The sequence below is a fragment of the Apus apus genome, chromosome 4 (assembly GCF_020740795.1).
Source record: "Apus apus isolate bApuApu2 chromosome 4, bApuApu2.pri.cur, whole genome shotgun sequence".
Taxonomy (NCBI): Eukaryota; Metazoa; Chordata; class Aves; order Apodiformes; family Apodidae; genus Apus; species Apus apus.
In genome coordinates, this window is record NC_067285.1 from 92062919 (window position 1) to 92089992 (window position 27074).

At 38.0% G+C, this 27074-nt stretch overlaps 1 protein-coding gene across 1 annotated transcript; it reads left to right on the top strand.

Annotated features, from left to right (window-relative positions):
• Positions 1 to 1599: 1599 nt before the first annotated feature.
• RELL1 (RELT like 1) lies at positions 1600 to 25345 on the top strand. Its single transcript, XM_051619070.1, has 7 exons — positions 1600 to 1765; positions 11061 to 11300; positions 13160 to 13231; positions 14421 to 14478; positions 17049 to 17279; positions 19253 to 19440; positions 22838 to 25345. Exons 1-6 carry the CDS (start codon positions 1678 to 1680, stop codon positions 19431 to 19433), a joined length of 870 nt encoding a protein of 289 aa, XP_051475030.1. The 5' UTR covers positions 1600 to 1677; the 3' UTR covers positions 19434 to 19440; positions 22838 to 25345.
• The last annotated feature ends 1729 nt before the right edge of the window (positions 25346 to 27074 follow it).

Here is a 27074-nt window from a genome sequence, read left to right on the forward strand (position 1 = left end):
ATTTTGCAATTACCTGTGAGTTGGGAACTGCAATGCTACACTTAACCAGAGAAAAAGAGGATTCCCCTGCTCCCTAAGTCTGTCTCCTTTATGACACTGAGTACAGTTGACACACCCTCAATGAAAGAATAAATGAAAACCCAAGAGACAGAGCTGATGCAGCATGGGTAAGTCACAGTACTTTACACGGGAAAGTGAAGAGATATTAATAGATGCTAAAAAATGCAAATGTAAACAAGTATCTAAACAATCAATAATGCACAGGACTCAGAAAATGCTTATTCTCTAGAACGGTCTTTTTCCCTTCTGGCCAAAACGATAGAAATAGAGCGGTTTTTACTTACTGCTTGTTAACATATTTATCTCATATACTAAATAACCCTCATCTTTTCATAGGTGATTTTTCTTTTTAAATACAAACTAGCGGCTACAGTTTTTATAATGAAGAAAGCTGACCATCAAGCACAGAGGAAAAGGGTTATTTCCAGAGCTCTTCATCTTTTTCAAGTGCACAAATCTGGAAAAGAAGATGAGGGGTTGAGCAGTGTGGGATGTCAGATGGATTGATTGCCCCAGTCAAGAAGGTGGCTGTCTGGTGTACTGCATCTATAGCTGTGGATAGCTCTAGTCAGTGGCTGATAAAGGTATTTCTGCACACAACATTGGTACTAGATGAAAAAACAACTGAAGAATGTATCTGCCTTTATAATCACTGCTAAATTGTTTCTTGAATAATTGGCATTCTTTGCTTAGGTACATAAGTAAAAGCAAGTAAATACATTATTAGATTTGAATAATTTAGAGTAATATATTTAGAACTACAGAGAAGCTATAATTGCCTTTGCCTTCATGATGGAAGATGACTTAGTTTTCATGCCATGTCAGTAGAAAAGCTCAGTTGCAGATGCTGAACTACAGAGCAGGGCAAGGTCGAGGCATGGCAGCTGCTTTACTAGACTGTAAATCTAAGCTGGAGTTTAGCCGTGAAGAATAAGGAAAAAAGCATGAATTTGAGGCCTCCTGGATGGGTAGAGATAACAGGATAAGCATGAGCACGTTCTCACATGTTAAGGAACAGCTAATTCAGAGTCAGATCTAAGTTTCTGAACACTTGCGAGTCCCCGTGAGAAGGCTGCAGTCGTGACCGACACTTCCAGGAGGCCTGGCAGCCCCTCGGAGCGGAGCAAGGAGCCAGCTCAGCCTGGCCCAGAGCCTTAAGGATACGCTGCCCCATCTCCGCATCGCTTCGCCGCTACCCCCGGGCACTGCGCCTCCCGGGCTGGGGGCCCGGGCCGGGCCCCAGGCACCGCGCCCCGCAGGGCACCCACCCTCCCGCAGCGGCCGGGCCGGGCCCCAGGCACCGCGCCCCGCAGCGCGCCCACCCTCCCGCAGCCGCCGGGCCGGGCCGGGCCGGGCCGGGCCGGGCCGGGCCCCAGGCCCCAGGCACCGCGCCCCGCAGCACGCCCACCCTCCCGCAGCCGCCTCCCGCCTCCCGGGGCAGGGCGGGGCGCTGGGGCCGCTCCGCCCCGAGCGGGCGGCTCCGCGCAGGCGCTGTGCGGGCAGGGCGCGTCCCGCCGCCGGTGGGAGGGCCGGGCTGGGCCGGGCCGGGCCGGGTGGCGGCAGCGGCAGCGGCGGGGAGGCTGCCAGCGCGGAGGCAGTGCGGGCGAGGCGCTGGGAATGGCGCCGTCATCGACGGGCGGGATCGCGCCGACTGCTCCCTCGCTGGGCCCGATGGCTGCCTGGCTGGGCAACGGCTCCGCTGCCGGTGGGTCGCTGCGGCCTCGGTCCTTCACGGCGGGTGGGAGCTCCGTCGGAGGGGGAGCTTCAAGCCGGGACCCCCTCGCTTCCCGCCGGCGGCCCTAACGCCTCCCCTCGGGCTCCCACCCTTGGCTGTGACCTCGACGGAGCGGGGTGCGCGCCGTGGGCCCCACCAGCCTGTCCCCCCAGCCGGGTGTCTCGGCTGACCCCGCTGTTGCTCCCCCGGGAGCCTCCCCTCCATCTCCAGTGCCGCCGCGAGGCCGAAGCGGGTAACTCGGGGCTTTGGGAACTCATTTGAGTTCTGGCGCCGCGGCCCGCTGGAGAAGAGCAGGACAGGGACGTGTTGCTCGTTCCTTGGAGGCTCCGCGGTGGCGGCGGCTGAAGTTTCCCCCCTCGGGACGGGGTTCCGGGAGGGCTCGGGCTCGGGTTCGGCTCAGGCGGGCAGGGAGAACCGGGGCGGCCCGCGTTCCCCTTGCCAGCGCCTTCCGCCTTAAAACGGTTCTTGATGTCGCGACAGCCCCCTCCCCGGACTGTTAGTTGAGTCAGGTATGGCCACGAGTTGCGGGGAAGAAGGAAGAAGCGCTGGTGAGCCGCAGAGACTCGAGTCTCGTAGTTTATTTCACTTGAAGCTAGAATAGGGTGGTTCCCAAGGTAGAAACGCATCAAATAATCGCCTCTACTTCACTGTCTGTTTTGAGGTTAAACTTGGCTTCGCGTCTCGTGTTGGAAGTTTAGGTGACTGTAACGGTTGAGGTCTTTGAAGAACACGCACACGGACAAGCGTCAGAGGAAGTCAGTTTTACATGACATTTTCTTTGTTTCTAGTTAAGGTTAAATTTATGTTGGTAGTAATCTCAAAGTGAAACTGATTTTGTTGCCTGTGTAGTCTAAAGTGCTTTTTTGTGTGTTGCCTGTGCTTCTCAGACATTTTTGGTTAAGCTGATGCTCGTTTTCACCTGGCATGATTTTAAACTTGATCAGCTTTATTAACGTTGGGTTGTATGTATTTAATAAGAGTACTAGCTTGTTTGACAGTAAACTTTAAACTTAATGGAAATGGGCATACTTATTAGCATAAAGTTAAGGAATAAATGTTTCTAGTCTTTCTATACCTACTTTTGTATTTCTGTAATTATTACTTGGTGCAGGCCAGCTTGGTCAGAGAGGATTGAGATCTCTACAGTGTGCTGTTTGTTTCCTGAAAGCAAGAGGAATGGAAGGCTTGTCATCCAGTCTGTCCTTCTGTTCAGGAGAGCAGAAGTCAGTACCCTAGGATCAACTGGGGCCAGTAAAATAGTGCTAAAGATGCTAGCAAAAGCAGACCTTTTTTTCCCCCTCAGCTGATCAATTTCAGTGAAAGAGTTGATCATCTTGAATATTAAGTATGTGTTGACTGGTAGCTAGTCCCCTCTGAGGCCCTAATTCTTACTTTTTTCAGGTTTTGTGTGCAGAAGTAAGAGGAGGACAGGAATTCTGGATTTTTCTTCTCCATCGTGACCATTTTTTTTTTTTCTTTTTCTCAGTTGTAGTATAAAATATATTTAACAGGTAAAAAATTAATTTACTCTTTCATGTTTGTTACTTTGGCATATTACTGCATGTTTCTTCATCTCGAGATTATTACACAGTTTACTTACTACTGTGTTTTGAAGAGAGTATAAACATGTTTGAATAAACCAAAGCATGTGTATACATAGACTTGTACTGACTTTTTACAAATATTTATACTCAGGGTTGCTTTATTGAGCTTAAGGGAGTTATGCTGGAGTAGTGTCAGTATGTTGTGCATTTGTAGAATTTAATAACAGTAGTGATTTAGTCTGTTATTATCTAGATGAATAGGATTGTACTTATTTTTCCCTTACTCTGGACACTTTTAAGACTCAGCTTGACAGGGTGCTGGGCCAGCCCATCTAAACTGTGTTCCTACTTAGAAAGTTTGGACCAGATAATCCTTGAGGTCCCTTCCAACCTGGCATTCTGTGATTCTCTGATTATTAGAGCTGAAAGTTGGCAAGTCTAGCAGGAAATGCAAAAGCTATGAAAGAATAGGACTTCTTTTTCTTCTTCCTCTGAGTTTGTCAGATGCTTTCTGTCAGTTTATTTGGTCGTCCTTCACACAGGAATCATACTGGTTTTGGTTAAAATGGATTTTTGACCCATCTAAACTAGTGTGAATGTTAGTCTGTATAAAATGCACCGATATGATGTGCTTGGTAGCATTGATTTAATGCTTCTTGCTAGATGCTGCTTGCACTTTTAAATTTACCTGTGATATAGAATACTTTAAAATATCTGATGTGACTAGGAGAAAATATTTTATTTTTTTAATTTTATTTTATTCAGCCAAACTGGTGAAGTGTGCTTCATTAAGTGCCTGTTGTAGCTGTATGCAGTGCATATTTTAATTTCTAATGGAAATGCAAATACAAAGCATCAGTTCTGTGCATTTTTGCAGCAGGAGCTGTCTGCTGCTCCAGTAGTGACCCAAGCTATTAGACAATAATCATGGCAATTTTAATATGGGCAAACAGTGAAATGGGAGCATTTGTACATGTTTCCACAGCACTAGCAACAACATACTGTGTCACACACAGGGAATGGACAGAATCCCTGTTACTGCCCTTCATATTGCAATTTTTTCCTTTCTCAGTTTTTTTGTTGAATTCTTAATAATGTCAAATGTCTTCACGGAGGGATTGTTTGGACTGACAAATTATTAGGTTTGGTCTTCCTTTTTGGCTTCTAACAAGCTGTATCTGGGAGTGTAGAATTGGCAATGGTTTTAAATCGTTGAGGGTAATGTGCGTTATACAGTAATGCTTTTAGCTGTCATTCATTTGCTGTTAATAGGACCTATCCTTCTGCAGGAGGTGTCTCCTTTCAGAGTCCCCACCTCCAGGCTTTCAGGGAGGCCTGTCTAAAACTTTTTGCAGGCAGCTTAGGGAAAATGTTGATAGGACATGTACTTTGGAAATAAATGGGGTTTATGAAGGTATTCATGAGAGCAGAGACTTCTCTCCGAGTAGAAACCTCTCTTTGCAAGCCTACTGTGAAATTTGCCTGCAGTCAGTTTTTGCCATCACTGTAGTGAGCCAAAGACTCTAAGGCTCTAAGGACTCCTAGCAGGCTTCAGCTTGAGCCACTGTGAAGGGTTTGCAATTCTGTGGTTTTGAACATGATGTTGGGTAGTAAGGATGCTGTAAGGTACTATGTTTGGGCAGGTCATCCCTGCTACTTGCTGCATGCATCTTGCCATCAGTGTTCCCAAAGTAGGTGCAGTTAGAATGAGCTTTAAAGAAATGTGGTTGATCCTTCTGCACACTTTTTTGAGATGCTTGTTTTGACAAATCTAATGAAGGTTTTGAGGTCTGTTCTTAACGTCAGCAACAACCTTGCTTAACCTCTAAGGCAACTGGAAGTACTGTTAGTAGTTGTCAGTATGTTCTTTCATCATGTGGCTTCCTTTTTCTCATCAGGCTTCCTGCTTATTTCACTTCTGGCTGTAAGGTTCTGATTACTACAAGGAAGCTAGAAGCGGAAGTCACAAACTTGTTGAATGTTCCTCTTTGATGATAGGTGTTTCTCCTTTGTTATTCTGTTTATGCATATTCCCTGAAGTACAATTTCCTCGAACAATAGATGAAGCAAATAGTAGGCAATAGGTTTTTTTCACTTAAGAGTTTTTTCCTCTCGAAAAGAGGAAACTTTTAACTTGTTATTTGCACCTTTCTCTGGTTGTTAAGGTCACTTCTGTAGCTACCATCTTATAAGTAAGGCAGAGAAGCACAGTTCTTAAATATCTTTGGGCAATGATATATTTTGACTTGTGGTTGCAATTGCTTGTTATTTCATCTGCTTAGTTATGCAAAGGCAATTGCACTGTAGTGTCCAAAATAGATAAATACTATTTAAATCAGATGACTCTTTTAGAAGTAGACTTAATTTGAAGTTGCAGCAAACTGTTTTGACTAAATTGACTGTCAATAAAAAAAATAAAACCCTGTATGAAATCAGTACATAATTACCATAAGAGTTCTAAAAAAATTCACTGCTAAGCCCTTGAATTAAGACTCTAAAAAATGAAATTAGACTTTGATAACAGACCTCTACAGCAGCTCTCATAGAATGCTTAATCTAAGTTGAATATACCGAATTAAAGTAAATAGCTCATTTAGAGCTGCTTTCTTTTAGGAAATATCCACCACTTCTGAAATGCCAAGGGATATAAGCTTGTCATTTTTGGTATTTAATTAATTTCACTAAAACTCTATCACCATAGTAAGTTTTTAAAAATAAAGTTTTCTTATTTTTGAGAGTGAGGTATTTGGTGTGTTTTTTGAGCTAAATTGAGCTAATAAAAGAGTTTGGGTTTTCTGTTTGTTTTTTTGTGGTTTTTTTGTTTTGTTTTTTTAATGCCTAAATTTAAAGGCGTGCAGTTTAAAATAAATACGTTTTACTTTAAATGATACTTAAAATTAATTATTTAAATCAAACTACATCCATGCACCTTAGATGTTCAACTTGGAGGTAGCAGGTGTTGTTGCAGTTTAATGCAGTTCAAAGAACACTTACCCTAGAACCAGGAGAGGATGAAGCACTAGGTGTGGTTACCAGGTGTCTTTTCCTTGCAGGGTGAACTGAAGTCACAGCTGCCTGACCGTTCCTCCTTGTGGCATTGCCAGCTTAAGCAGTTGTTTGATTATGTCCTTTAAACAGTGTATAGGTCCACATGGTGAATTGAACTAGAAGTTATCCAGGTATGAAAGAAATAAAAAGAAAATTTAAAACCCCATACCAAACCAGAAAAGAACCATGTGAGCAAACCATATTTTGTCTGAATTATATTAAGTGATTGTTTTTCTTCCACAGATGGGTGAACTGACATGTTAATGATGGGGAGGAGGTGAACTGCATAAGCTGATGCTGCTACTGAGACATGTTTTTCAGCTGTGCTTAGCTGTAGCTGAGATGTTTGAGCAGATCATGTGCTATGTCTGAATATTTCATTTGACTTGCACTTTTAGGTTGTACATCGATTGTATTTAATTTCTTCAAATATTAATTGAGGCCAACAATAGTTATTTTCGTACCTGAAAGCAGAAAATATTATCACATAGCTCCTTGATGTTTACGGAGAAGATAGTGAATGTGGATGTACTTACTTTTAGCAGATACGTTGCTAGAACAATCAAATTAATAAAATGTAAATTAAGTTACTTTAAAGGCATGCCATAAGAAATAAATGGCAAGGGTCTAATGGGCAAAATCCAGAGTAACCAAATATAATTATTTATCAGTAGAACAGAGACAAGATTATCATTGTTTATGGGCTAGTTTCTGTAAATGGAACAATAAAAACCAGATGTACTGTACTTGAAGTAATCAGCTAGGTGTAGATTATTCTGAAGTTTAGTATAGGATATTTAGTAAAATAAATATAATGTATTATTTTAATTATTTTATATTGCTTGTATAACAACTAAACAGGTTTGATCACTGTTAGAAAAGGGTTTATTTTTCAAGTATCTGAGTAATTTTTTAAGCATTATTAAATGTTTCTAGAGATTTCTCATGTGCACTATGAAAGTTTGAGATAACTTGGGCTCATATTGGGGAGGTCCTAGTGATCACACCAAGTATGAAATCTTTTCAAGTATGTGCAGCAAGGGAAAAGTAATTCTGTAGCTGTGCAAGCAGAATCTGATGCTGTGGTAGTGGATACTAAAGGAGGAATTGTTCTGACCCTCCATTTGCGTTGTGAAAGACAGGAGGTGTGGAGGGCAAATGACTACCTTTGCAGGATCTTTAGCCATGTTTTGCAGATAGTTGTCTTGGGACAGTTAATCCTGCTTTTTGACAGTGGGATGACCTCTCTAAGGCACTCCCATCTCTCTCTTCTCTGAGTTTATAAAACTTTAAGTGGAAAGAAAGTTTGCTACAGAGCAAACATTTGCTTACATGGTTGCTCCAGCTGCATTCTTATCACAACCTTCAAGACATTGTAGTTTGGAGTATTTTTGTGGTCAGGCATTATTTTACTAATATGGAGCATATACACTCTTTAAGTATAATGTTAATACATATGTCTAGGACATGTACAAATTGCAATTTAATGAAATATTTAGTATTTTTTCATTAACATGCTACATCTTTTCTTCCTATATTCTGTTTTCTAAAGGTGATGTAAAATTTTCTTGAGCCATTCCTGAGGTGGAAGAACAGTATCTTGATGTCAGAATCGTTATGATTGGAGCCAGTGTAAAAGACTAGCTAGCCTGAGGCTGACTGTCCTTGTATTTTACATTTTTGGTAAGGATTAAGTAAGGGCAGACAATATTCAAGTTAAATACATAAGGTGTTTTCATTTTTAAGTAAGTGAGTACATAGGAGCTGAGTTAATAGCAGAATGCAATCTGTGATCTACAGCTTAAGCATCACTTTAATAATGCTGAGTATTGCTCCTAAATATTTTTATTTAGATTACGTCTTCAAGTAATTTTGATATGTGGGCTGGTTTTCAGTGACAGGTTTATAAAAATGTCAGGACAGCAAAACACCAAAGCAAATTAATTTCTGTATGAATTGACTTGTCAAGATTGCTATGGCCTGAACTTTTATGAAGCAACATTATAAATCATGAGAATGAGGAAGACTATCAACAGTTGATTAAAAACCGTAATTTGCCTTTGGGGAGAAGGAATAAGAAATGTACACTGAATGATACAGCTATGACTTGGGGCATAAAATACATTGCTCAGTAGCTGGGCAAGCCTTGTTTTTGCATCATGTCATAACTGCTGAGGGTTTAGAGGGCACGCTTCTTGCTATGTTTATGGTGTTTGATAAGGAAAGTGAAGTGCTTCTCTCTGCTTATAAGGTTACTCAGCACCAGGTATTTGATCCAGCTAATTAATTTCTTCTGGGATATTTTTTATTTGCCCTTGGTGAATTTTTACATCTCTGAACATAAAAGGCATCAAGCAGTTTATGGGCTTTGTGTAAATTATGTATTTATGTAGAAATATTATTGATTTAATGTGTCACTAGTGATAAGCAAAATACCTTGCAAAGTTGTTTGTATCTTGTTGAACTTTAATGAGAGAAGTAGGTTTTTAGGTATTTAAGGCCAACTGAGGAAGAATCACATAGACTTACCTGTATAGGCTGGTATGTTGGAGTATCTATATTGTTAATGCATTTTTAAATGGAAAAAAAATACTTTTGTTTTCCTGCCTAGTTTTAAAGCTCTTTAAACCTCAATCAGATTAGTGGGCTAATCTGTGCAACAGAGTATTCAGTTAATAAATTATGAGTTTTTCAACATCCTTCTGTCAGGAAGTAAAGTACCAGTATAGGCATGGTCTTGGCTTTTTTAATTTTTGTTTTTAATTGTCTCGGAACTTCTGCAGGTTGCATCTATCCTTTGAGAATTTGTCTAGATTGTCAGCACCTTTTGACTGCTGATTAGATTGTCGTTGATGAGGTTTTCTCATTGGTATCTCATGTGGCAGTCTGTGAGCAGAAGTACTAAAATAATAAAATGAATTATGTAGGTAGAAAAAGAAACAGAAAACAAAGAAACCCAAACCATAGTTCTTACAATGCGAACATTTACAGGTGATATATATTAGATAGGCTGGGGTTATCAACCGAGGTCGTTTCTGATAGTTTGTTTTGGGTTTTTTTGGAGAGGATGGTATTTGGCGATTTCTCAGCAATGATATGATGTATGTTTTCAATGGCTGCATCGAGTCAATGGGGCTTCAATTTGATGATTTAAAAATAATTATGTAGGACACTTTTTCAATGTGTAATTAGTCCTCCCGCCCTTATTTTTGGAGCATGCTCTGAGATTTATGGCTCCATGTTATTACAGCTATTTCAAGAAAGCTTGTTCTAGTTGTATTCATCCTTGCTAATGGTTGCCTGTTCCCTTACTGCAGCTTTCTCAGTGTCTTGATAGAGGAGTTTGCCAAACCACAGGTGGTACCCATGCAGTGAAATGACAACTTAAAGCCTGGAGACTTTTTGAGGCAGTTTTTCTTGAACCCTGGTCATCTCAGTCATCCAGTTTAAAATGGTTCTCAGGGTCTGTCAGGAGCAGGTGGGGTAGCAGAGGACTGAAAGGGAAGGAACCTCTTAAAGCCACTTGGCATTTGGAGAAGCTGCAATGAACCATAGCTTGGAGAGTCTGAAGCATGGCCCTTTAGCTGTGTGGTGATGCCATCTTTCTCTCTAGCTTTTAAGTGGGAATTACCTGCCATGGTTATAGAGAAGTGTCAAAATATGTCATTTATTTGGACAATGCATGCCACTCTTGCTACAAAGAGGTAGAAAATGTAGAAAGTCGAGTTTGAGATTAATTTTATTGTCCTCCTGGTTTGTCCTTCCACATGTTAAGTTGACTAGTAAGTGGTTGTTGATGTCTTAGAAATAGTGTAGTCAGTCTTTCCTATTAGTTCTTAAAATGGATAATGTGCTGCAAAATCCAAAGCATCTGTCTAATTTTTTCTTATATTTGACCACAAAGGATGCTTATGCATTAGTAGCTTTCTGAGCTTGTGGCATGAACTATTTGAATTGGATTTAGATTCAGAGATCGTATATAAAAAAATAATACTGCTCTGGTGTGATGGCTTTTCTCCTGCTTGTGAAGTAAATTATGCTGTTTTGTGTGATCAAGTGGAGGACTTTGTAGCTTTTGCTACTTCATAGTTTAGCAAAAAAAATAATTAAAAAATCGGTATATTAAAACATGAATTATAAATTCTTAGAGAGCAGAAAAACTGTATGTAAGATGAACCTTCTCAGCTACATGATTGCGTCCATTAACCTTTCCTGTCTTTTATTTCCTTGTAGTGGGAAACAAATGCAGTCTTAAAGTGTTAAATTATATATATTGTTCAATTGAACTTAAGACCAGAGGAATTGTACCATGTTTTCTTCACTGATGAGAACAAGGAGCAATGGTAGCAGTATTCTTCTACAAAATATGCAGGCCCTATTTTTGAGATTACAAGCCAGTCAAGCTGGAGTATTTTTTGTTCTTCACTGCTATAGTGAAGAAGTATCCTGTGGGTCTTCTGTATGTTAGGTGTTTTATCGTAATTTTATGAAGTGTGAATATCTACTGTTACAGGTGTGAGTTCTTGGGCAGGACAGAATATGGTGACCATTCAGGTCATCACAGAAGGTACATCACATTGATGCTATGGGGATTTGGCCATGCTTGTAATTTTCTAAATTATTTTAAGTGATTTATGGTGTATAGTAGTAACTGTGTTCATCTGTTCATGTAGGTAATCCACAGTTTCCCCTGGTTTTGTTAAGCTATGGCTTACAGACTACTTTGACCACTAAAACTGATGGCAGTGATGGCAAGCCTGAACACCTAGAGTATATTGCCTTTGCCTTGGTTCCTGTTTTCTTCATCATGGGTCTCTTGGGGATTCTCATCTGTCATGTCCTTAAGAAAAAAGGATATCGCTGTACAACAGAGGCTGAACAAGTAGAAGAAGAAAAACTTGATGAAAAAATAGGTAATCAACAAGTCTAGTGTATGACTTCTTATTTCTGTACACTGCAACTATTATGGAATAATTTATTGTGAGACTTCTGACATTCCTCTGCCTGTATTTGACATCAAAACAATATTAAGAAAAATATTTCTGTGACCATTAAGTGTCTGTTGGGTTTTGATCTTTGGCAATCAGGCCAGGAGTGTTTCAATTTCCCATGCAAGTCCTCTAAATCATTTAAGAGCTTTCAGAGGGATCAAAGAACCCAGTATGTTTTTTTTACAGCTTTAAACTGCCACTGGAGTCAACAGGTTGATTTTCTGCATTGCACGTGCTGTTGGCATCAAAGTATTTTTATACATGATTCTCTCCAAGAAGAGACAAAAAGCTGCCTTTTGAAGCCTAAAAATCTTAGGTTTATGTTTAGTAATCTTAATTTGTTCCTGTTGTTCTGTCATTCTCATCTCCCCTTTCATAAAGCTGAACCTTTGGACTGACTGTCTACATTCCATTTTATGTAATGTGTGCTGCTTATATATTTTTCTTAAGGATACCTTTATTCTTGTTCTAATGTTTGTTCATTTGTGATCTTTTTTTTTATGGTTCCTTATTTCCATCTTCTCTTGAAAAAAACCACCACAACAAACAACAACAAAAAAACCCTAGCGTGTTATCACTTGGGAAGACCATTGTAGCATTTGGCTAAGTTAATACAAGAGACAAGTCACTTGAAAATAGTTTGGGCCTCTTCCTTTCTCCCAATTAATTACTGTCAGTAGGTTCATAATAAGTGCAAGTTACAGTGGCTCTTTGGTGTAAGGGTAGAGCCATGTGGTGCAGTAATGAAGCCTCAGGGTGTTCTTCAGCAGTTCCTGCCCGGGGCGTGTATGCAGTGATTGGGACTATTTGATCTCTTGGTTTACCTGAGTGGTAACAGCGAGATGGGTGGTAATGAAAAGGGAACAAAGTTTTAGGTCTTAATTTAGGGTAGTGGCTGTGTCTAAGTGGCATTGCAAAGTTGTAGGTGTTAGGATGCAGTCAAAGGGATGGTGCAGAGAGGGTGAAGCCCCTGATTTACTACTTAAAGACAAATTTAGGGTCTATCCTATCAAACTTGCCACAATTCTGTGAATTTTTTTTAATATTTATTTTTCTTTTTAAAGTTTGTCATAACAAATGTTAGGGAAGGGCAGAGCTGTGACTCTTGAGTTTTTCTGTTTCTCTGACCAGTCTTTCTCTGCCTTCTAAAGTTATTCTGGGGAAGCTTCCAGTATTGTTAATGGGTGCAATCGATTCTGAAACTATTAAGTGTAGTCATGAAGTTTCTTTCTTACATCTCTTGCTCCTGTAGTTGTATTAGATTTTTTTTTAATTTAAAAAATAATTAAAAAATTCAATTGCTGTGTCCTTGTATTTGTGGTGAAAAGTTTAAATGGAATCAGTCTTATTACAGAAACTAATAACACATTTTAAAACAGTGGCTTGAGACAGTTTAATGATTTTTGTTTGTATTTTTTCTCCCTATGTTTAGGATTAGAAGTACTGCTTTCAGTTTGTGTCCCTGTGAGCTAGAGAAAGAGTTTTGACATAGGCTTGTGGAAGTAATGAGTATGTTCAAGTTTTAGATCAATGTTGGAGCTGATGTGTGGATTCAGTAAAATTGTGTTTATATATTTTCCCACATAAGGACTAAAAGGCTCATCTAAGCTTTCTCTCTAAAGTGACAGTAGATGCTATCTTTTTTTAATGTAACTTTTTCTGTTGTGTATGTGTTTTGTTCTGGCTTAGTTTTTGTTTTTTGTTTTTAATTAGCTTTAAAATAAATCCATTCTTTATTTGGAAGGCCAAAGTATTTATAACATATTTATTTCCTTGCACAGAAATGAATGAAACTATACATGAGAACACCGACACTGTGGGACAAATTGTTAACTACATTATGAAAAATGAAGGTATGGTATTGTGATATTGAGGTTATGAGCCTTTGTGGTGGTGTTCTATAACAAGTATGTTTTTTTGAGATACTCTGAAGTATGGTATGTTTGTGTGTTTTCATTTAATAACCATTTTGTACATGCTTAACTCTTTGAGATTGCCTTCAGAAGGCAATAACTTCAAACAAAATAGGAAAGGTCTTTGCTTATCTGAAAATTATTTTGTATGGTAAGTTTGGCTCATGCCTTTTTTGATATTTTAGCTATTTGAGTGAATGCACTCAAAGCATGGGAATGTTTTTGTCAGATTAAACTTGCTTTGAAACAATTCCTACAGCTGTTGCCTGATGAAAGATTTCTGTATAATTGAGATAATAGGGTAGACTAGGGCTAACATTGAATTTTGTGCATGTTATCTTCATGTGCTGTGTGAGCAAAGGAAAGGATAAATAAGATATGACTGAAAAAAATCACACTGAAATAGCCCATGGAATGGTTGTTCAGTTTGGAACATGTTTGCCCAGTGGAAGAAACATAAAGGAGACTGTATGTTTTTATAGTACAAGAGCCTTTAGCCTTTTAATTTTACATTTGTATAGAATGAAGTTCTCTTAATCACTGAACTTGCAGTTGCTTCTGAATGAAGATTTATCCTCTGGAAGAGCTGTATTTTTGGTTTGGATTTGTTTTGGTGTTTTTTCCCTTAATAACTGCTTTGAGCTTGTGTATTTTTTGTCAAGGTTGGGATTAGGTACCCCGTATGTTTAGGTTTTTTTAGCTATGTTAGCAATAGGTAGTTCTTGAGTGGATAATTATTTTTCATTTTGTAAGGCTCACTTAAACTGGTGTTCTTAAGTGTTGCTTTATACATGTGAGGTGATGATACTCTTCTGGTCAAATGAATGTTGTAAATTGTTCAGAGATCTGGCTTGCGAGTGTTGTGCAGATGGCTATGTTCCCTGGCTTGTATTGGGGCAGAGTTTTGAGTGCAACATGAACTGCAGTTTTGGTACCTTGTGTTATAAAAATCCCACAGAATTACATTAACATTTTTTGCATAATTTACTCTCATGTCTTTTTGGAGATATACATAATGTAGTCAACTTTTTTTTAGATTATATTTCTTTGAGGACCTTTAATTTAGCTGTTTGTTTTTCTCAAGTTAGAGCCGTACACTTTTGAAGAATTCTATTTCTTCTCATTGCAGCAAATGCTGATGTGTTAAAGGCCATGGTAGCAGATAGCAGTGTCTTTGAACCTGAAAGGTAATTACTCATCTTTAATGCATGTTTCCTGAGACAACTACAAATGTACCCTTTCAAAGGGTTCTATTTCCTGAGTTACCAAGCTGAGAGGATAATACTTTGATTTTCTTGTGGTGTCTCTTGAGTCACTAAATCTCAGTGTATGCCTTGGGTTAATAACTGGCTCTTCTGGTTATGTGTTCTAGGTATGTAACACAGATTTATTACTTTTTGGGCTAAAGATTTACAGAGGCTGCAAATACTTGTTTACGGTAGGGTGAAGTTACTTACAGGTTGGCTTAGCCCAAAGCTACTTGGACTTCAGAAAACAGAAGCAGCACTTGTTTGATTTGTATAGATGCTGACTTAAAATAGACAAATCTTTGTCTCTCCTTCTGATTTACTTTTTTCTTTATCATATACATTAGTATATTAATACTAAATGTATATTAAGAATAATACATTGGCTGACCTACCTCTTATTTTATTTCACTACATACCCGTTTAGACACTTAGGTAGAGAAAGTAGTTCAGCCATTGAGTTGCAGGTGCATTTTTTGTGTAAAAGTACTTCTATCTGTACGTAAGTTCCTTTAAATGGTATCTTTACTCCTTTAAATACGCTTCATGTGATTCTGTGTTTGTATTCAGGGCAGAGAAGATGAAGGTTCAAGTAATACTGTGTCACTAATAAAAGAAGTGGGAGTATATGGTTTTAGTAAAACAGTTGAGTATGCAACCACTTACATCCTGTTTTAACAGTGAGAGGCTGGGTTATTGAACTCTTTTTGTAAGTTCAGTTTTTTTCAACTTCTCAAGTATAGGAATTATTTTTAACTTCTATGGTGCATCAGAAATATTTGTTTGAATTTGAATTTAATCTTTTTGTATAGGGATGTGTGATGTTATTTTGGGAGTTTTAGAGTGTTTCAGTGGTGAAGTAAAATACAGAAATAAAGGGAAGGGAAAACTTGATTGTTTGTTTGCTCCTACATAATTTCTGCCAGATGCTCCTAAAGTTTCAGTAACTCAAATGTAAATCCATTGTATTTCTTTATAAGTTTGTTACACTGTGAAATGCTTCCTAATAATAGGAATAGTAATGGCTAAGTAAAATGTGCATTTCTCTCACTCTAAGCCATTAGTTTCTGTCTTTGCTTCACATGTTAAACATTTCTTATTTCCCTTATAGCATTCTTTTATTTATTTGAAAACCATTACGTGTCTCTTGTCAATATTTTTGTTTTGAAAATAAGCATCCAAGTAACTCCAGTCTCTTTAAGGCATGTTTTATTTCTTCAGTTTGTTCTCTCTGTTCTCTTTTGGAGTCTCTTCGCTTTGTTAGTATTTATCTTGAAATAATGTTTCTAAAACAGGATAGATCTTTCAGCTGAGACCTGATGAATGCAGAGTAATGTAACATTAGGTTCACAGGTTATATGCCTGTTATTTCCACTGTGAAATTTGTCCTTTTTAAGCTACAGTGTTGTAAAATTCATGTTCAGCTTGTGATCCTCACCTTTTTCTAAAAATGGTCATCTGGATAGTTGTTTTTTAATCTGGCTTTGTTAAGTTTTTCTGCAAAATCACTGAAATTTTGTTGTCCTTGCTGCAATACATCCATTATTTTAGATAAGATTTATGTATGTGTGAATGTGTCATTCACACGCATGCTCTCCTCTCATCATCCTAATTTCTTACCTTGTCCTCTACAGTTAAATATGGGTGACCAGAAGTTTATGGGTACTTTAGCTATTCTATTTCATCACCCAAGGAACTATTTAAAACACTGAGTTTCACCTGGACCAGAATAACCACATGTAGTGTGTCTTTCCAGTTTCATAGTAGTCTACTGATATATAACTTGCTGGTATGTCATTTTTTTGTTGTTGTTTTAGCAAGGCGTGCTACCTTACACTACATTAACTTCACCTTTAATGCACTGAGCTCTAGCTTGCTTTAGGAGAATGTCTTGCAAGACAGAGTAAAATTGATGCTTTCTATCTATGCTATATGCTTTACTCTTTTTAGAAGCAAATTTGATTAGATATTTTCAGTAAATGGCTTTTGATGGTTGTACTGGTATTTCTTTCTTTCTAGGTACTTTTAAAAAAGCTTAAGCTTAATCTTTTTTAATCTGTTGACTTCTTTTCTCTTCATGGTAGACATTTCAGTTTTGCCTCTCTGTAATATTGTGGGACTGTGCTCTTCTGTGAGTTCTTAAAGATACCATAAAAATTGTGAAATACTTTCCCTAGTTTTTCAAGAGTGAATTTAATCAGTTAATTAGATGTCTTCATCATTATAAATCCATGTAAGCTGTTCTCTTGGGCTGAATTTTTTTCATCGCCTTTTGTGTGAATTACTTTTACTACATGGCTGCAGCTGAGTTAATTTATCAAAGTAATTTTAACTGCAAAAATATAGCATCAGAGGGAACCTTAAACCAGACAGTCTTACAAATACATAGTCCCTGGAAAAAACTAGCTATTCACTAGGCATAACTGAAGGTTGGATTTTATACTTTTTTCCTTTTTAAGAAACAGGATTTTATTGTTAATGTTAAATGTCTTTTATACTTTTTCTTACAGCCCTTTATCTCCTGCCTCTCCAACGAGTCCAGGGACTCCTTTGTCACCTGGTGCTGTTCCATTTAAGCACAGCTGCAAAGGCCATCACTTCCATACTGTTGGAGGAGTAATAGAAAAGGATGTTTGCAGTCGTTGTAGCCACAAACGATGGCACTTTATAAAGCCAGCCCACAAACCTAAAGAGCACAGAAGAAGTCGTCTTGGAGAAGTTACAGTCCTTTCTGTGGGAAGGTAATTCTTAGGTCATTTTATTGTATACTTTTCTTAAGAAGGCTACATTGACCCATATTGGATCAGATATTAATTGATTTTACTCTGTTTATAGCATCAGATTGTTTTTTGTAATTATATGGTTAGAATAACGTTGTTTCTGGAAGAGGTAAATGTAACTTTTTTGTTTGATTTTTCTCCTCCCACCCCCGAATTATGAAAGTAGGTGGGGATTTTCTGTAGGTATAAATCCAAAGCTATTGTTGTTCTGATACTGGCTAAAAAGAAACAAGGATTGTGCATGAATGTCTCTGAATTTTTTTATTTCTTCAGTAAGCGTGAGCTAAAGAAACCACTTAATTCTGTTTTGGTATTTTTAATGCCTAGCTCACATTGTAGTTGTGTGGGATGACTGGTGAAAGTGTGTCCTGGTTTGAGCCAGGATAGAACCAATTTTCTTTCTAGTAATTGCATTTTCAGTTAAGTTTCTTCTAAGTAATTGGCCTTGCTGAAATTAACAGCATATTTTCAGTCTATGTCTGCTTCTAGGACTGATAACACGCAATGTTTTAGTTACAGCTGGAGAATGGTGTGCAGAACCAAGGCCACTGCTTGGATCTGAGAAAACATCCTATGCTATTTGTTTAACTGCCAACCCACCATTAATCCATGAGAAGGTGATTCAGAAATCAAATCTATATTCACCTTTTGAGGATTGGTACAGAATTAACAGGACATTTAAGCTGTAATTCAGCTAATATGCGAAGAGTCTGTACCACTGTAATTTCCCAGGCAACTCTAGCCGTCAGCAGCATCAGGGGAGCTTGATGTGCTGACTCTGAGGACAGTGGCATGGCGGGTGGAGCGGAGTGGAAACACCACAGCCAGGCTCAGTGGTAAACATGGGGGCCTGTAGGTACTACGGAGCTGATGAGCTGTGCATTTGGAAACATCATGGTTGGACTTTGTAATAACATGGGGATCTGAAGGTTTCCATATTTGATACACTTAGCCAAAAATCTGACACTTTTTTGACAAGCTACTGTCCTTTACTGAACTTGGCTCATTATAATCTCATTTTAATACTAAAACACACTTCCATCCCAAAAGCTACCTGCCTCCGTGGATCTGACCACCCCTCAACAAGCATGCACCCTGAATTTTCTCTGGTCTGTATCTTTAAAAGTGAAGTAAGATAATTTTACACCAATTCTGCTCTGGATTCTTTCAAGCAGTTCCCTCTCCTTCTTGAGCTGAGGGGCCCAGAACTGAATGCAATGTTCACGATGCGGCCTCACCAGGGCAGAATAGAGGGGGAGGAGAACCTCCCTTGACCTACTAACCACACTCTTTCTAATACACCCCTGGATGCCATTGGCCTTCTTGGCCCCAAGGGAACATTGCAATCACACTGTTGTTGGACTTAGCTGAGAGTGTTGGCCCTGAATGCAGACCAAACCTTTGAGCGTGGCTGTGCTGGTTAAAGGCGTTGTGCATCTAGGCAGGTGGTGTGATGTTAGTAGTGCATCTGGACTTGTGGTAGTCCAACAGAGGTGTTGAGTGCGACTGGACCACTAACGCTGATTTGGGCATCACTCAGAAAATAGGCCCAGCTGCCCCCAACCCCTCTGATATCTGAGGATTGGCTGGAACACAAGGGGGTTTAATGTCTGCCAAATTATTTTAGCTCTTTTGTAATGCGACAAATTGTATTAGAAAATTTCTGGTTAAGTAGTGGTATATGCAATCTGTGGATTCTGCTTTAAAACACAGTTTCCTGAGGAGGTGTGATTCAGCAGTAGTGAGTGTTAAAGGTATGTGTAGGTAGTAGGAAGAAGGATTGCTCTGCAGTGAAGTTGGGTCCATTTGGGTGTCTGCTCTCATGTCTAGATCTTGGCACTGAAAACATGTTCCTGTCCATACACTGGGTACTGAGAACAATCTAACTTAATCTCTGGGGAAATACAGCTAAATCTTTCTTTTGCTTACCTTAGATTTAGAGTCACGAAAGTGGAGCACAAATCAAATTCCAAAGAACGGAAAAGCTTGATGTCTGTTTCTGGCATGGAGAGTATCAATGGTGATATGCCTGCCACGCCTGTGAAACAGGAAGCAAGTGAAGCACCTGCCATGCCTGTGAAACAGGAGACGAATGAGAGGAGAAGCTCAGAGTAAACTGCAGGTATTAAACGTTGGGTACTGTACTAATACTGAAAGTGGGATGTTGTGAAATAAGTGGAGGTAATTGGTAGAGAGACACAAAGCTGAAAATGCTGGAATGTAATCAGTTCTGCAGGAAAATTCATATTTTTATTTCAGAAGTTTTTATAGAAGTCTGCAAAAACTCTATTTGATCACATAGTTAATGATAAGTTGGTAAAGGTTAAATTATCCACCAAATTCTTACCTAATTATTTATTTAATTAGAGTAGATGTTGAAATGAAAACTACTTTGAGGAAGTGTCATCACTGGACCAAGATATAAAACATCTGTGTATTAATTTTGGGAATAAATGATGGTTCAGATGTAGTGGCAATGTGCTTATTACCCAAAAGAAACAAATGCTACTGACGGCTGCATCTCTGAAATAACTACAGTGCTTCTTCCTTATGCTTGCTGTCCTGTGCTGCGTGCCTGTGTAAGGTGGCTGCTTACTAGATACTTCTCTGATAGAATGGAGACACATGAAAATGCTCGTATCGCAGGGATCTATGGTAGGTTACTGAGCCAAGAGGTTGGGGTTTTCTTGTGAGTCATTTAACTTCAGTGAATTGCTTGAGGTACCCCATTAAACATGTAAAAAATGTGTCCAGCATGACTTCGGAATATACCCCTGGCTACTTTTTCATTTTAACAGTTAAGAATGTTTGGGGGGGGGGGGAAACCCTGTAAGGTAGCATGGTTTATTTCTAACTGATGACCCACTGATTGATGATCTGAAGGGGAAAGGGGATTTTTACACAAATGTGATTGAAAATACAAAGCTTGACCCTTGGAAGAAGGGGCTCTGGGGTGACAGAATAAAAGCACTGGATTTGAAGAAAGTGAACAAAGTGCACAATGCCAAGCTCTCCATATGCTGAAACATAGGATAAAGTCATGTTGCGTCAGAAGGCCAGGATGCAGGATGTGGCCTTTTCTTTATATCTGTTGTTTGTTCTCTAAGAAAGCATTCTGTAATTGTTTGAATTTAGAGAGGAAGACAAAGTAGACAGCTGGTATGCAATGGGGCACTTCCTCCCAACCTTTACTGACAGCACAGGTATGACTGTTGAGCTAAGCAGGAATGTCATTGTCTGAACATTGTGCCTCATTATTGAATTATACCCAGATTTTTTGAACCATTACCATAGATGAAGAAAGAGTTGGATATGTGGCATGCTTCTTAATGTGTAAAAAGCTGTGAAGGATAATGAAATAAATTGGTTTTTGCTCAGTGGGTAAGAATGTAAATAGTACATAAATAGTACATACATTTAAAAGGAGATAAGATTTCAGGCTTCAAAAATTAAGAAGTCAGAATAAGCTGTTTTATGTTTATTGCTGGACATTTGTAAAACCAGACTGGACAAAAAATGCTTGTCAAAGCCAGTGTAAATACTGCCTTGGAGGCAGATGATAGGCTGTAAGGATGGTTGTGGTTTTTTGTTTTGCTTTTTGTTCTGTGGCAAATCTTGACAAACCATAGCTTTCTAGTGGCTTCTGTCTGTCTCATTGCTGCTCTGTAATCTGTAAAGGATTTACAGATGCCAGTGTAAGACAAGCTATACTCTTTATTTTCTGATTCAGAATTATGGCCTGGTGCTGAGGTTGGGTTTTTTTTCTTGGCATGGTTTCTTTTTGCTTTCTTACTTTTTAAAAAATCGGGTATTAGCTAAATGCAGTAGGAGACAGCCTCTTCCTTCACTGGCTGCATTGGCATTTTCAGGTCCAGCTACTTGTTCTGATACTCTTGTGACTGTTTTTTTCTTTTCTGTATCTCTAATGGTAGCATGATCAGACTTTTTGCAATATGGCTTTTTACTTAAAGGTAGACTAGTTACCTTTTAAACATTAACAATAGAAAGAAAAGGCCGTTTACAAAAGTAAATTCCAGTGCACTTTGTTTAAAAAAGAAAAAAAAAATCTTTTGGAATTATGTAAAATTAACTAGTAGTCCAATTTTCTTTTAATTTGTTCTTTCCTAAATAAGAAAGCTGTTCCCTGTAATTAGCTAAAAGTTCTTCTCTGAATTTAAACCATTACTACTTTAAAAATAAGCTGTTCTCTCAAGAGATATGATAGTATAGCTATGAAAAACTTAAATGTCCATCTATGGCAGCTTTTTACTGTAGAATGTCCCTTAGGATTAAAGTATTACCCTTTCTGAATCAAATGTTCTAATAGTAGAGAAATGGAGTCTCTTGTAAAGGTCAGTCCAGCAGAACTGTTTTGTAAATCATCTGGGAAACTAGCCAGGCCTGTTTGATACGCACTACAAAAAATAAACAGATCTTGCTTGAAAGGCTATGATACTGTTTCCTAACATGGTTTTAGGTCGGTTTTTTGTCCACTGCCCTGTATAGCTCTTCACATATAAACAGGTAGTAAGTAATTAGCCCAATTAACTTACTTATTTCAGTAAAATAATAAATTATTATTCCTTAATTTCCTGAAATTGAACGGATAAGCAGCACTTAAGACTTCTGTGCTGCCAGGCAAGAAATTTATGATAAAAAATGTAGAGTTTTGGAGAATTTGGCTCAGATCTTCAGAAGCAGAGGAAGAAGGCAGACACAGATGTGTGTTTAACCGCTGCCAGAAAAGGTTTGTTTCAGCATTTGGAGGCTGTAGATCTGTGCTTCATGGCCTGACTTTAACTGCTGTTACTGAGAATTCCTGTATGAGATGGAATTCCTGAGTTGGGCTGTACCCAAGTAACACAGTCTAGCTGTTCGCTTATGTTCACTGCTACTCTCGAGTTCAGGGTTTTTTTTCCCCTAAACTGGCGTGTTCTTAATATTTTCTTGAAGTGACCTTTGCAGTGTTTCAGCTAATCGTAGTGTCTTGCTGGCTGCATCATATGAAATTGTTGCATGTCTTCTCCATGTCTTCAAGATCCATGTGCTCAGCAGACTCCATTTCATCATTTAAGTTTATTTAAAATATGCTTAGTGGCACATGTAAGGTAGTAAAGTAAATTACAGCTTATGGTTGAGGTAAAATTTTGAGTTGAGCTCTTGTGCATCCCTTGTAAGCTAGTGGGTAAAGAAAAGCTTAAGATACTGGTGCACTGAGCCTATGGAATGTTCTCTATTCATAGTATCCTTTTCGAAGTCGTGTGTGCTTTGCACTGTGGTGTGATTTGTCACTTTGTCCGTCTTTTTCATAAATATCAGCTGAATTTTTAGTTCCTCTCCTTTAGGATTTCACTTCCTAAACTTAAAATGCACAGCAACCACTTCATGTCATTGTGTTTTTTTTTTTTTTTATTATTTTTTTCAGAGCATCTGCTGTTGTTTAAATTGGCCTTTTCATCCAAAAATGAATTTTGCTACTTAGGTGTATTTTTAATTTTTTTTTTTTTCTTCTCTTGCAGGTTCAACTTTTAGAAGAGGGTTGTCTGCTAGCACTTTGGAGAAAACTGAAAACTCCCAAGAGATGCGTATTACTTAAGGAATTGTATTTATGGCACCACAGATAGAAATAAATTTGCAAGCTCTGTGGTGGCATCGATGGAAAGTTAAACAATGGTTTTTCACCAGTAAAATCAGTAAGATTTAGACACATATACTGTTCAGCTGGGTGAACCTTACACAAAATGTTTGGCTTCATGTTTGAAAAGCAAACAAAAAGCTGTTTGAGTTTTGGACAGTAAAGGTAAAAGCCTTATAAATTTTTTTTTTTTTTTTTGGTACTTAGACAAACATTTTTAATGAGCTCGATATTGTGATTTTTACCTTATGGATAAACTGTGTTCACCTCTCTAGGCCATCTGGTTATTTCTGCTCTATTCTTCCACTCCAGAATTGACAAGTGTTTGCTGAAGATAAACCAGCCTTTAGAAGATGAAAATGTTATTTCAATGTGTCTGTTAGTAGCCAAGCAAAACATACAAAGAAATAATTATGTCAGCCAGAATTTGCGTGTGTCCCTTTGGTATATAAGCCCTGGTATTCTGTGAAGGTTACTTCACAGTCAAGAGTGGTTCAGTTATATGCAGAAGTTAAATTTAATTATTATTGCCTTTCTTCCCCCCTTACTTCCCCGTACCACTCAATGTTAGGTTAAAGAGCAGCTTTTTCTGTGCAGTTGGGTGAGCTCTTGGGAAGTTCCTTCCCCAAGGCCAATTGTTTTGCCATTTTCTTCTAACTGCTGACTCATATTTGAAGAATGCCTAATAGTTTCACCTTTCTCTTTTGTTTTTACCTACAGGTTTCTTCTTAAGCTAAGGCAACGTATTTCAAGCATTAGAGAAGGATATGGAATATTTGGCATTAAAAATTTATGGAGTATATACTAGCATACCTCAGAGTGGCTTTATTGGACTGAGGGTAGCATATTTGTTTGGCACCAAAATCTTAAGCCAGTGTCACTCCCTTTGTATTTTAAGTATAACTTACTGCTAAAAATACCAGTGATGGTTTCATGATGTTGATTGTTTGTGTCTACTTTTTATCTTTGCTTTGTCCTATTATTTGGTTTTGGGACAGACATCTTTGCAATACTTCAGCAAAATTTGCTGTGTCATAGAAACTAAAAAATGACATTTGTTCTGAGTGCCTAAGAGTATAAGCTCTAATGCAATGCATTTTAGTAGAGATTGCACTATATTCTGAGAACTATTAACTTTGTTTGCTATATGAACTCAAACGTTCGTGTTTGTTTTGAAACTGATTTATTTTAAATTAATAATTCCAATTCTTTTAGTCCAAGTGCTCTGAGCTATGTTTCTCTTTCAGAACTTAGAATCAGCTGTCTTTATCAGTTTATGCAGTGTTAATCAATATGTACAAAGATAAAAATTAGTCTTCTTGCTTACATATTAGATACTTCCATGTCTTGTCAGAGAACAATGTTTATTTCTCTCTTGCTGAAAGTATGTGCTGCTGATGGTCTTCCTTGTACTTGTATTCTCAAGATACTGACTGGACATATCATCAATGCTATATTTGCAACACAATAAAACAAAATCCCACAAAACAAAATCCCACCACCCTTTTAGAAGGGATATCTTTACAGTTAATTTTCCATCCTCAAAAACACAAAATAAGTGTTTGGCCAGGAATGGAACCTCGAGTGAATAGTCTCCCTACTCCCATTAATAAGCCTCATTTATGAAATCTCTTCAATATTTAAGAATAACATAAACACCAAGCTCAGCTTCCAGGCATACATTTAATATTTTTTTTTCTTTTGTTTAAGCTTGATTTATTTGTATGAAGAGCTAATGTTTCTAGAGGAATGTAATTAGTGTTGGATATAGTAGCTAGCTTTCAGTTTCTGAGAGATTGAGAGCTATGGGTATAAAATGTTACTGGAAAAAGGGAGTACTGGGCAAAACCCAGCAGTCTGAAATAATTTTCAGAAAGGAGACACAGTTACGGACTATGCCAAAAGCATTAACAAAAAAAGCTGTTAAAAAAGCTTAAAAAACCCCAGATTATATTATTAATGTTTTGATACATCGTGGGTTAGTAGTGCAAGTAAATTTGCCAAAAGGATAGAAGAAAGTTTAAATAGAAATATGTATTTTTTTACTTAATTTAAAAGTAGTTTCTATTTTGATTCCATTGGAAATGTGTAGAATAAAAGTAATGAAAATGTGTTGGATATGTAAAACATTGTTTACCTCTATAAAATACTTAAGGTATTATAAGACCTGATAACATGCAAGAATTTAATTTGTGCATTGCTACTTCAGTAAGATTTAGGAACTCTGCCTATTTTATTGCATTTAACACTAAACTCTGCAGTTCTGGTGGTATGGAGATTGCCATATTAAGTCAGCCTTTCTTAAATTTGCATTCAAATGTATTTTTAACAACATAGTTTATATACAACTTTTGTACTACCAAGCAATAAATAAAAAATATTGATTCTTAAATTTGCTTATGACTCCTTAAGCCTGCATCCATCTCCTGAGACTCAACCTTTGCATAATCATAATGTGTAGTGCAATCTGTTTGCACCTCAGGTTTTTGTTTGTGGAGGTAGTGAGAAGGTTACATGGTAGCATGCTGTACTTCAGAGCAGTTCTGTTTTCCTGAGACAGAAAAATTGCAAATATTATTTCCATATTTTATATGGGAAAGAAGAAAATGTATGCTTTAATCCAAGCTGGTATCTTGATTAGATCAAAGACCTTTTACCTTTAAAGTATCGTGACATTTAACTTCTTATTATATTTGATTATGAGCTTTTAAAAAATACACAATTGTTTTCATAAGGTATGGAATGAAAAATTAAAAATGACAGGAAGCTCTTTTCAGTTGCTTCCTCTCAGCCTGTGTCGCTCCGTGATACTGCAGTGCTTAATTTGTTATGTTCTCACGGATGGCTCCAATCTGCAAATGGCATTAAAAGTTAGTTTTGCTGGATGAACTCAAAGCAAGTTGTTGAGGCTAGCTGAGATGTAATTATCAGTGTACCGTTCTGTTTGCAGTTTGTTCTTTATTTCAGTGCTCCTAGCTGCATCACACAAGGTCTATTTTTAGGTCTTTATTTGAATTTTAGAGGCTTATATACAGCTGTGGTTTATATACAAAATTAAAAAAGATTCCTCCAGACTACGATTTTCAAAACAGCATTGAGACACTGCTGATAGTGAAGTTTCTGGAAACTGAACACACATTTTAGTCCTTATTTTTAGGGATTTTTTTGGTCATTTTTTTCTTCTACATAACAAAATCACCTGAGGGTAATATATTATCCTATTGCATCTTCCCTTAGGGTGTTTCCTTCCTGACCCCTGTTCCTTGACTTTATAATGTTTTCAGTAAAATATATCAGGTTTCATTCAGTTTTAACTTCATTATAAATATAACAGCATCAACAAACTTTTATGCCAGAAAAGATAAGGATAGAAGATTGTAATTTTGTGTAATACACTTTTTCATTAGATACGTGCATATATTGAAATATATGTATTTAAAGTTTGAGAAATTCTGTTATAACTGGGCTGACATAGAGAAATCCTGAAAAGAAATGTGAGATTTTTTTCTAGATGTAATTTTTGTTTACATGAGTAATAATTATTTTTCCCTAATACATACACTTTATTTTTTTAGTAGAGCGTTATGTCAAAATTCACTGTGGAAAGACAGTGTTATCTCAGCCAAATAGTCTAGTTTTAAAACAAACAACAAACCCCACAAGTGTTGTTGTGTTTGTTGTTGTTTTTATTTTATTTCAAGCCTGTTGCATTGATGCATTTCTTGTAGAAATGAACTCAGGCTCAAGTACTCCTGAGGAGTGTGTACAGCTCAGAGCAGGGTCTCAACCTACTGGGGGGATGTGGCTGCCTGTGGTGCTGGGTAGCAAAGCCAAACTGAAATGCAGAGAAGGAAGGAGATGGGCACTGAAAGCATTATAGGAAAAGACAGAAGAGAACAGTTGTCAGACAAGTTTGGGTTTGGTTTTTTGGAGGGTTTTTGGTCAGTTGTTTTTTTCTTCCTCCCCCCAAATGATTTGAGCTTGTACTGATGGCATATTAATACAGAATGATGTGTGTTAAAAAATGGCTTTTTCTGAAGGTGTTAATCTCTTGGTGAGAGGAGGGCATACGATCTGTTTTAGTTTGGTAATGCTGAAAGTCCTTACTGGTTTGGGACATG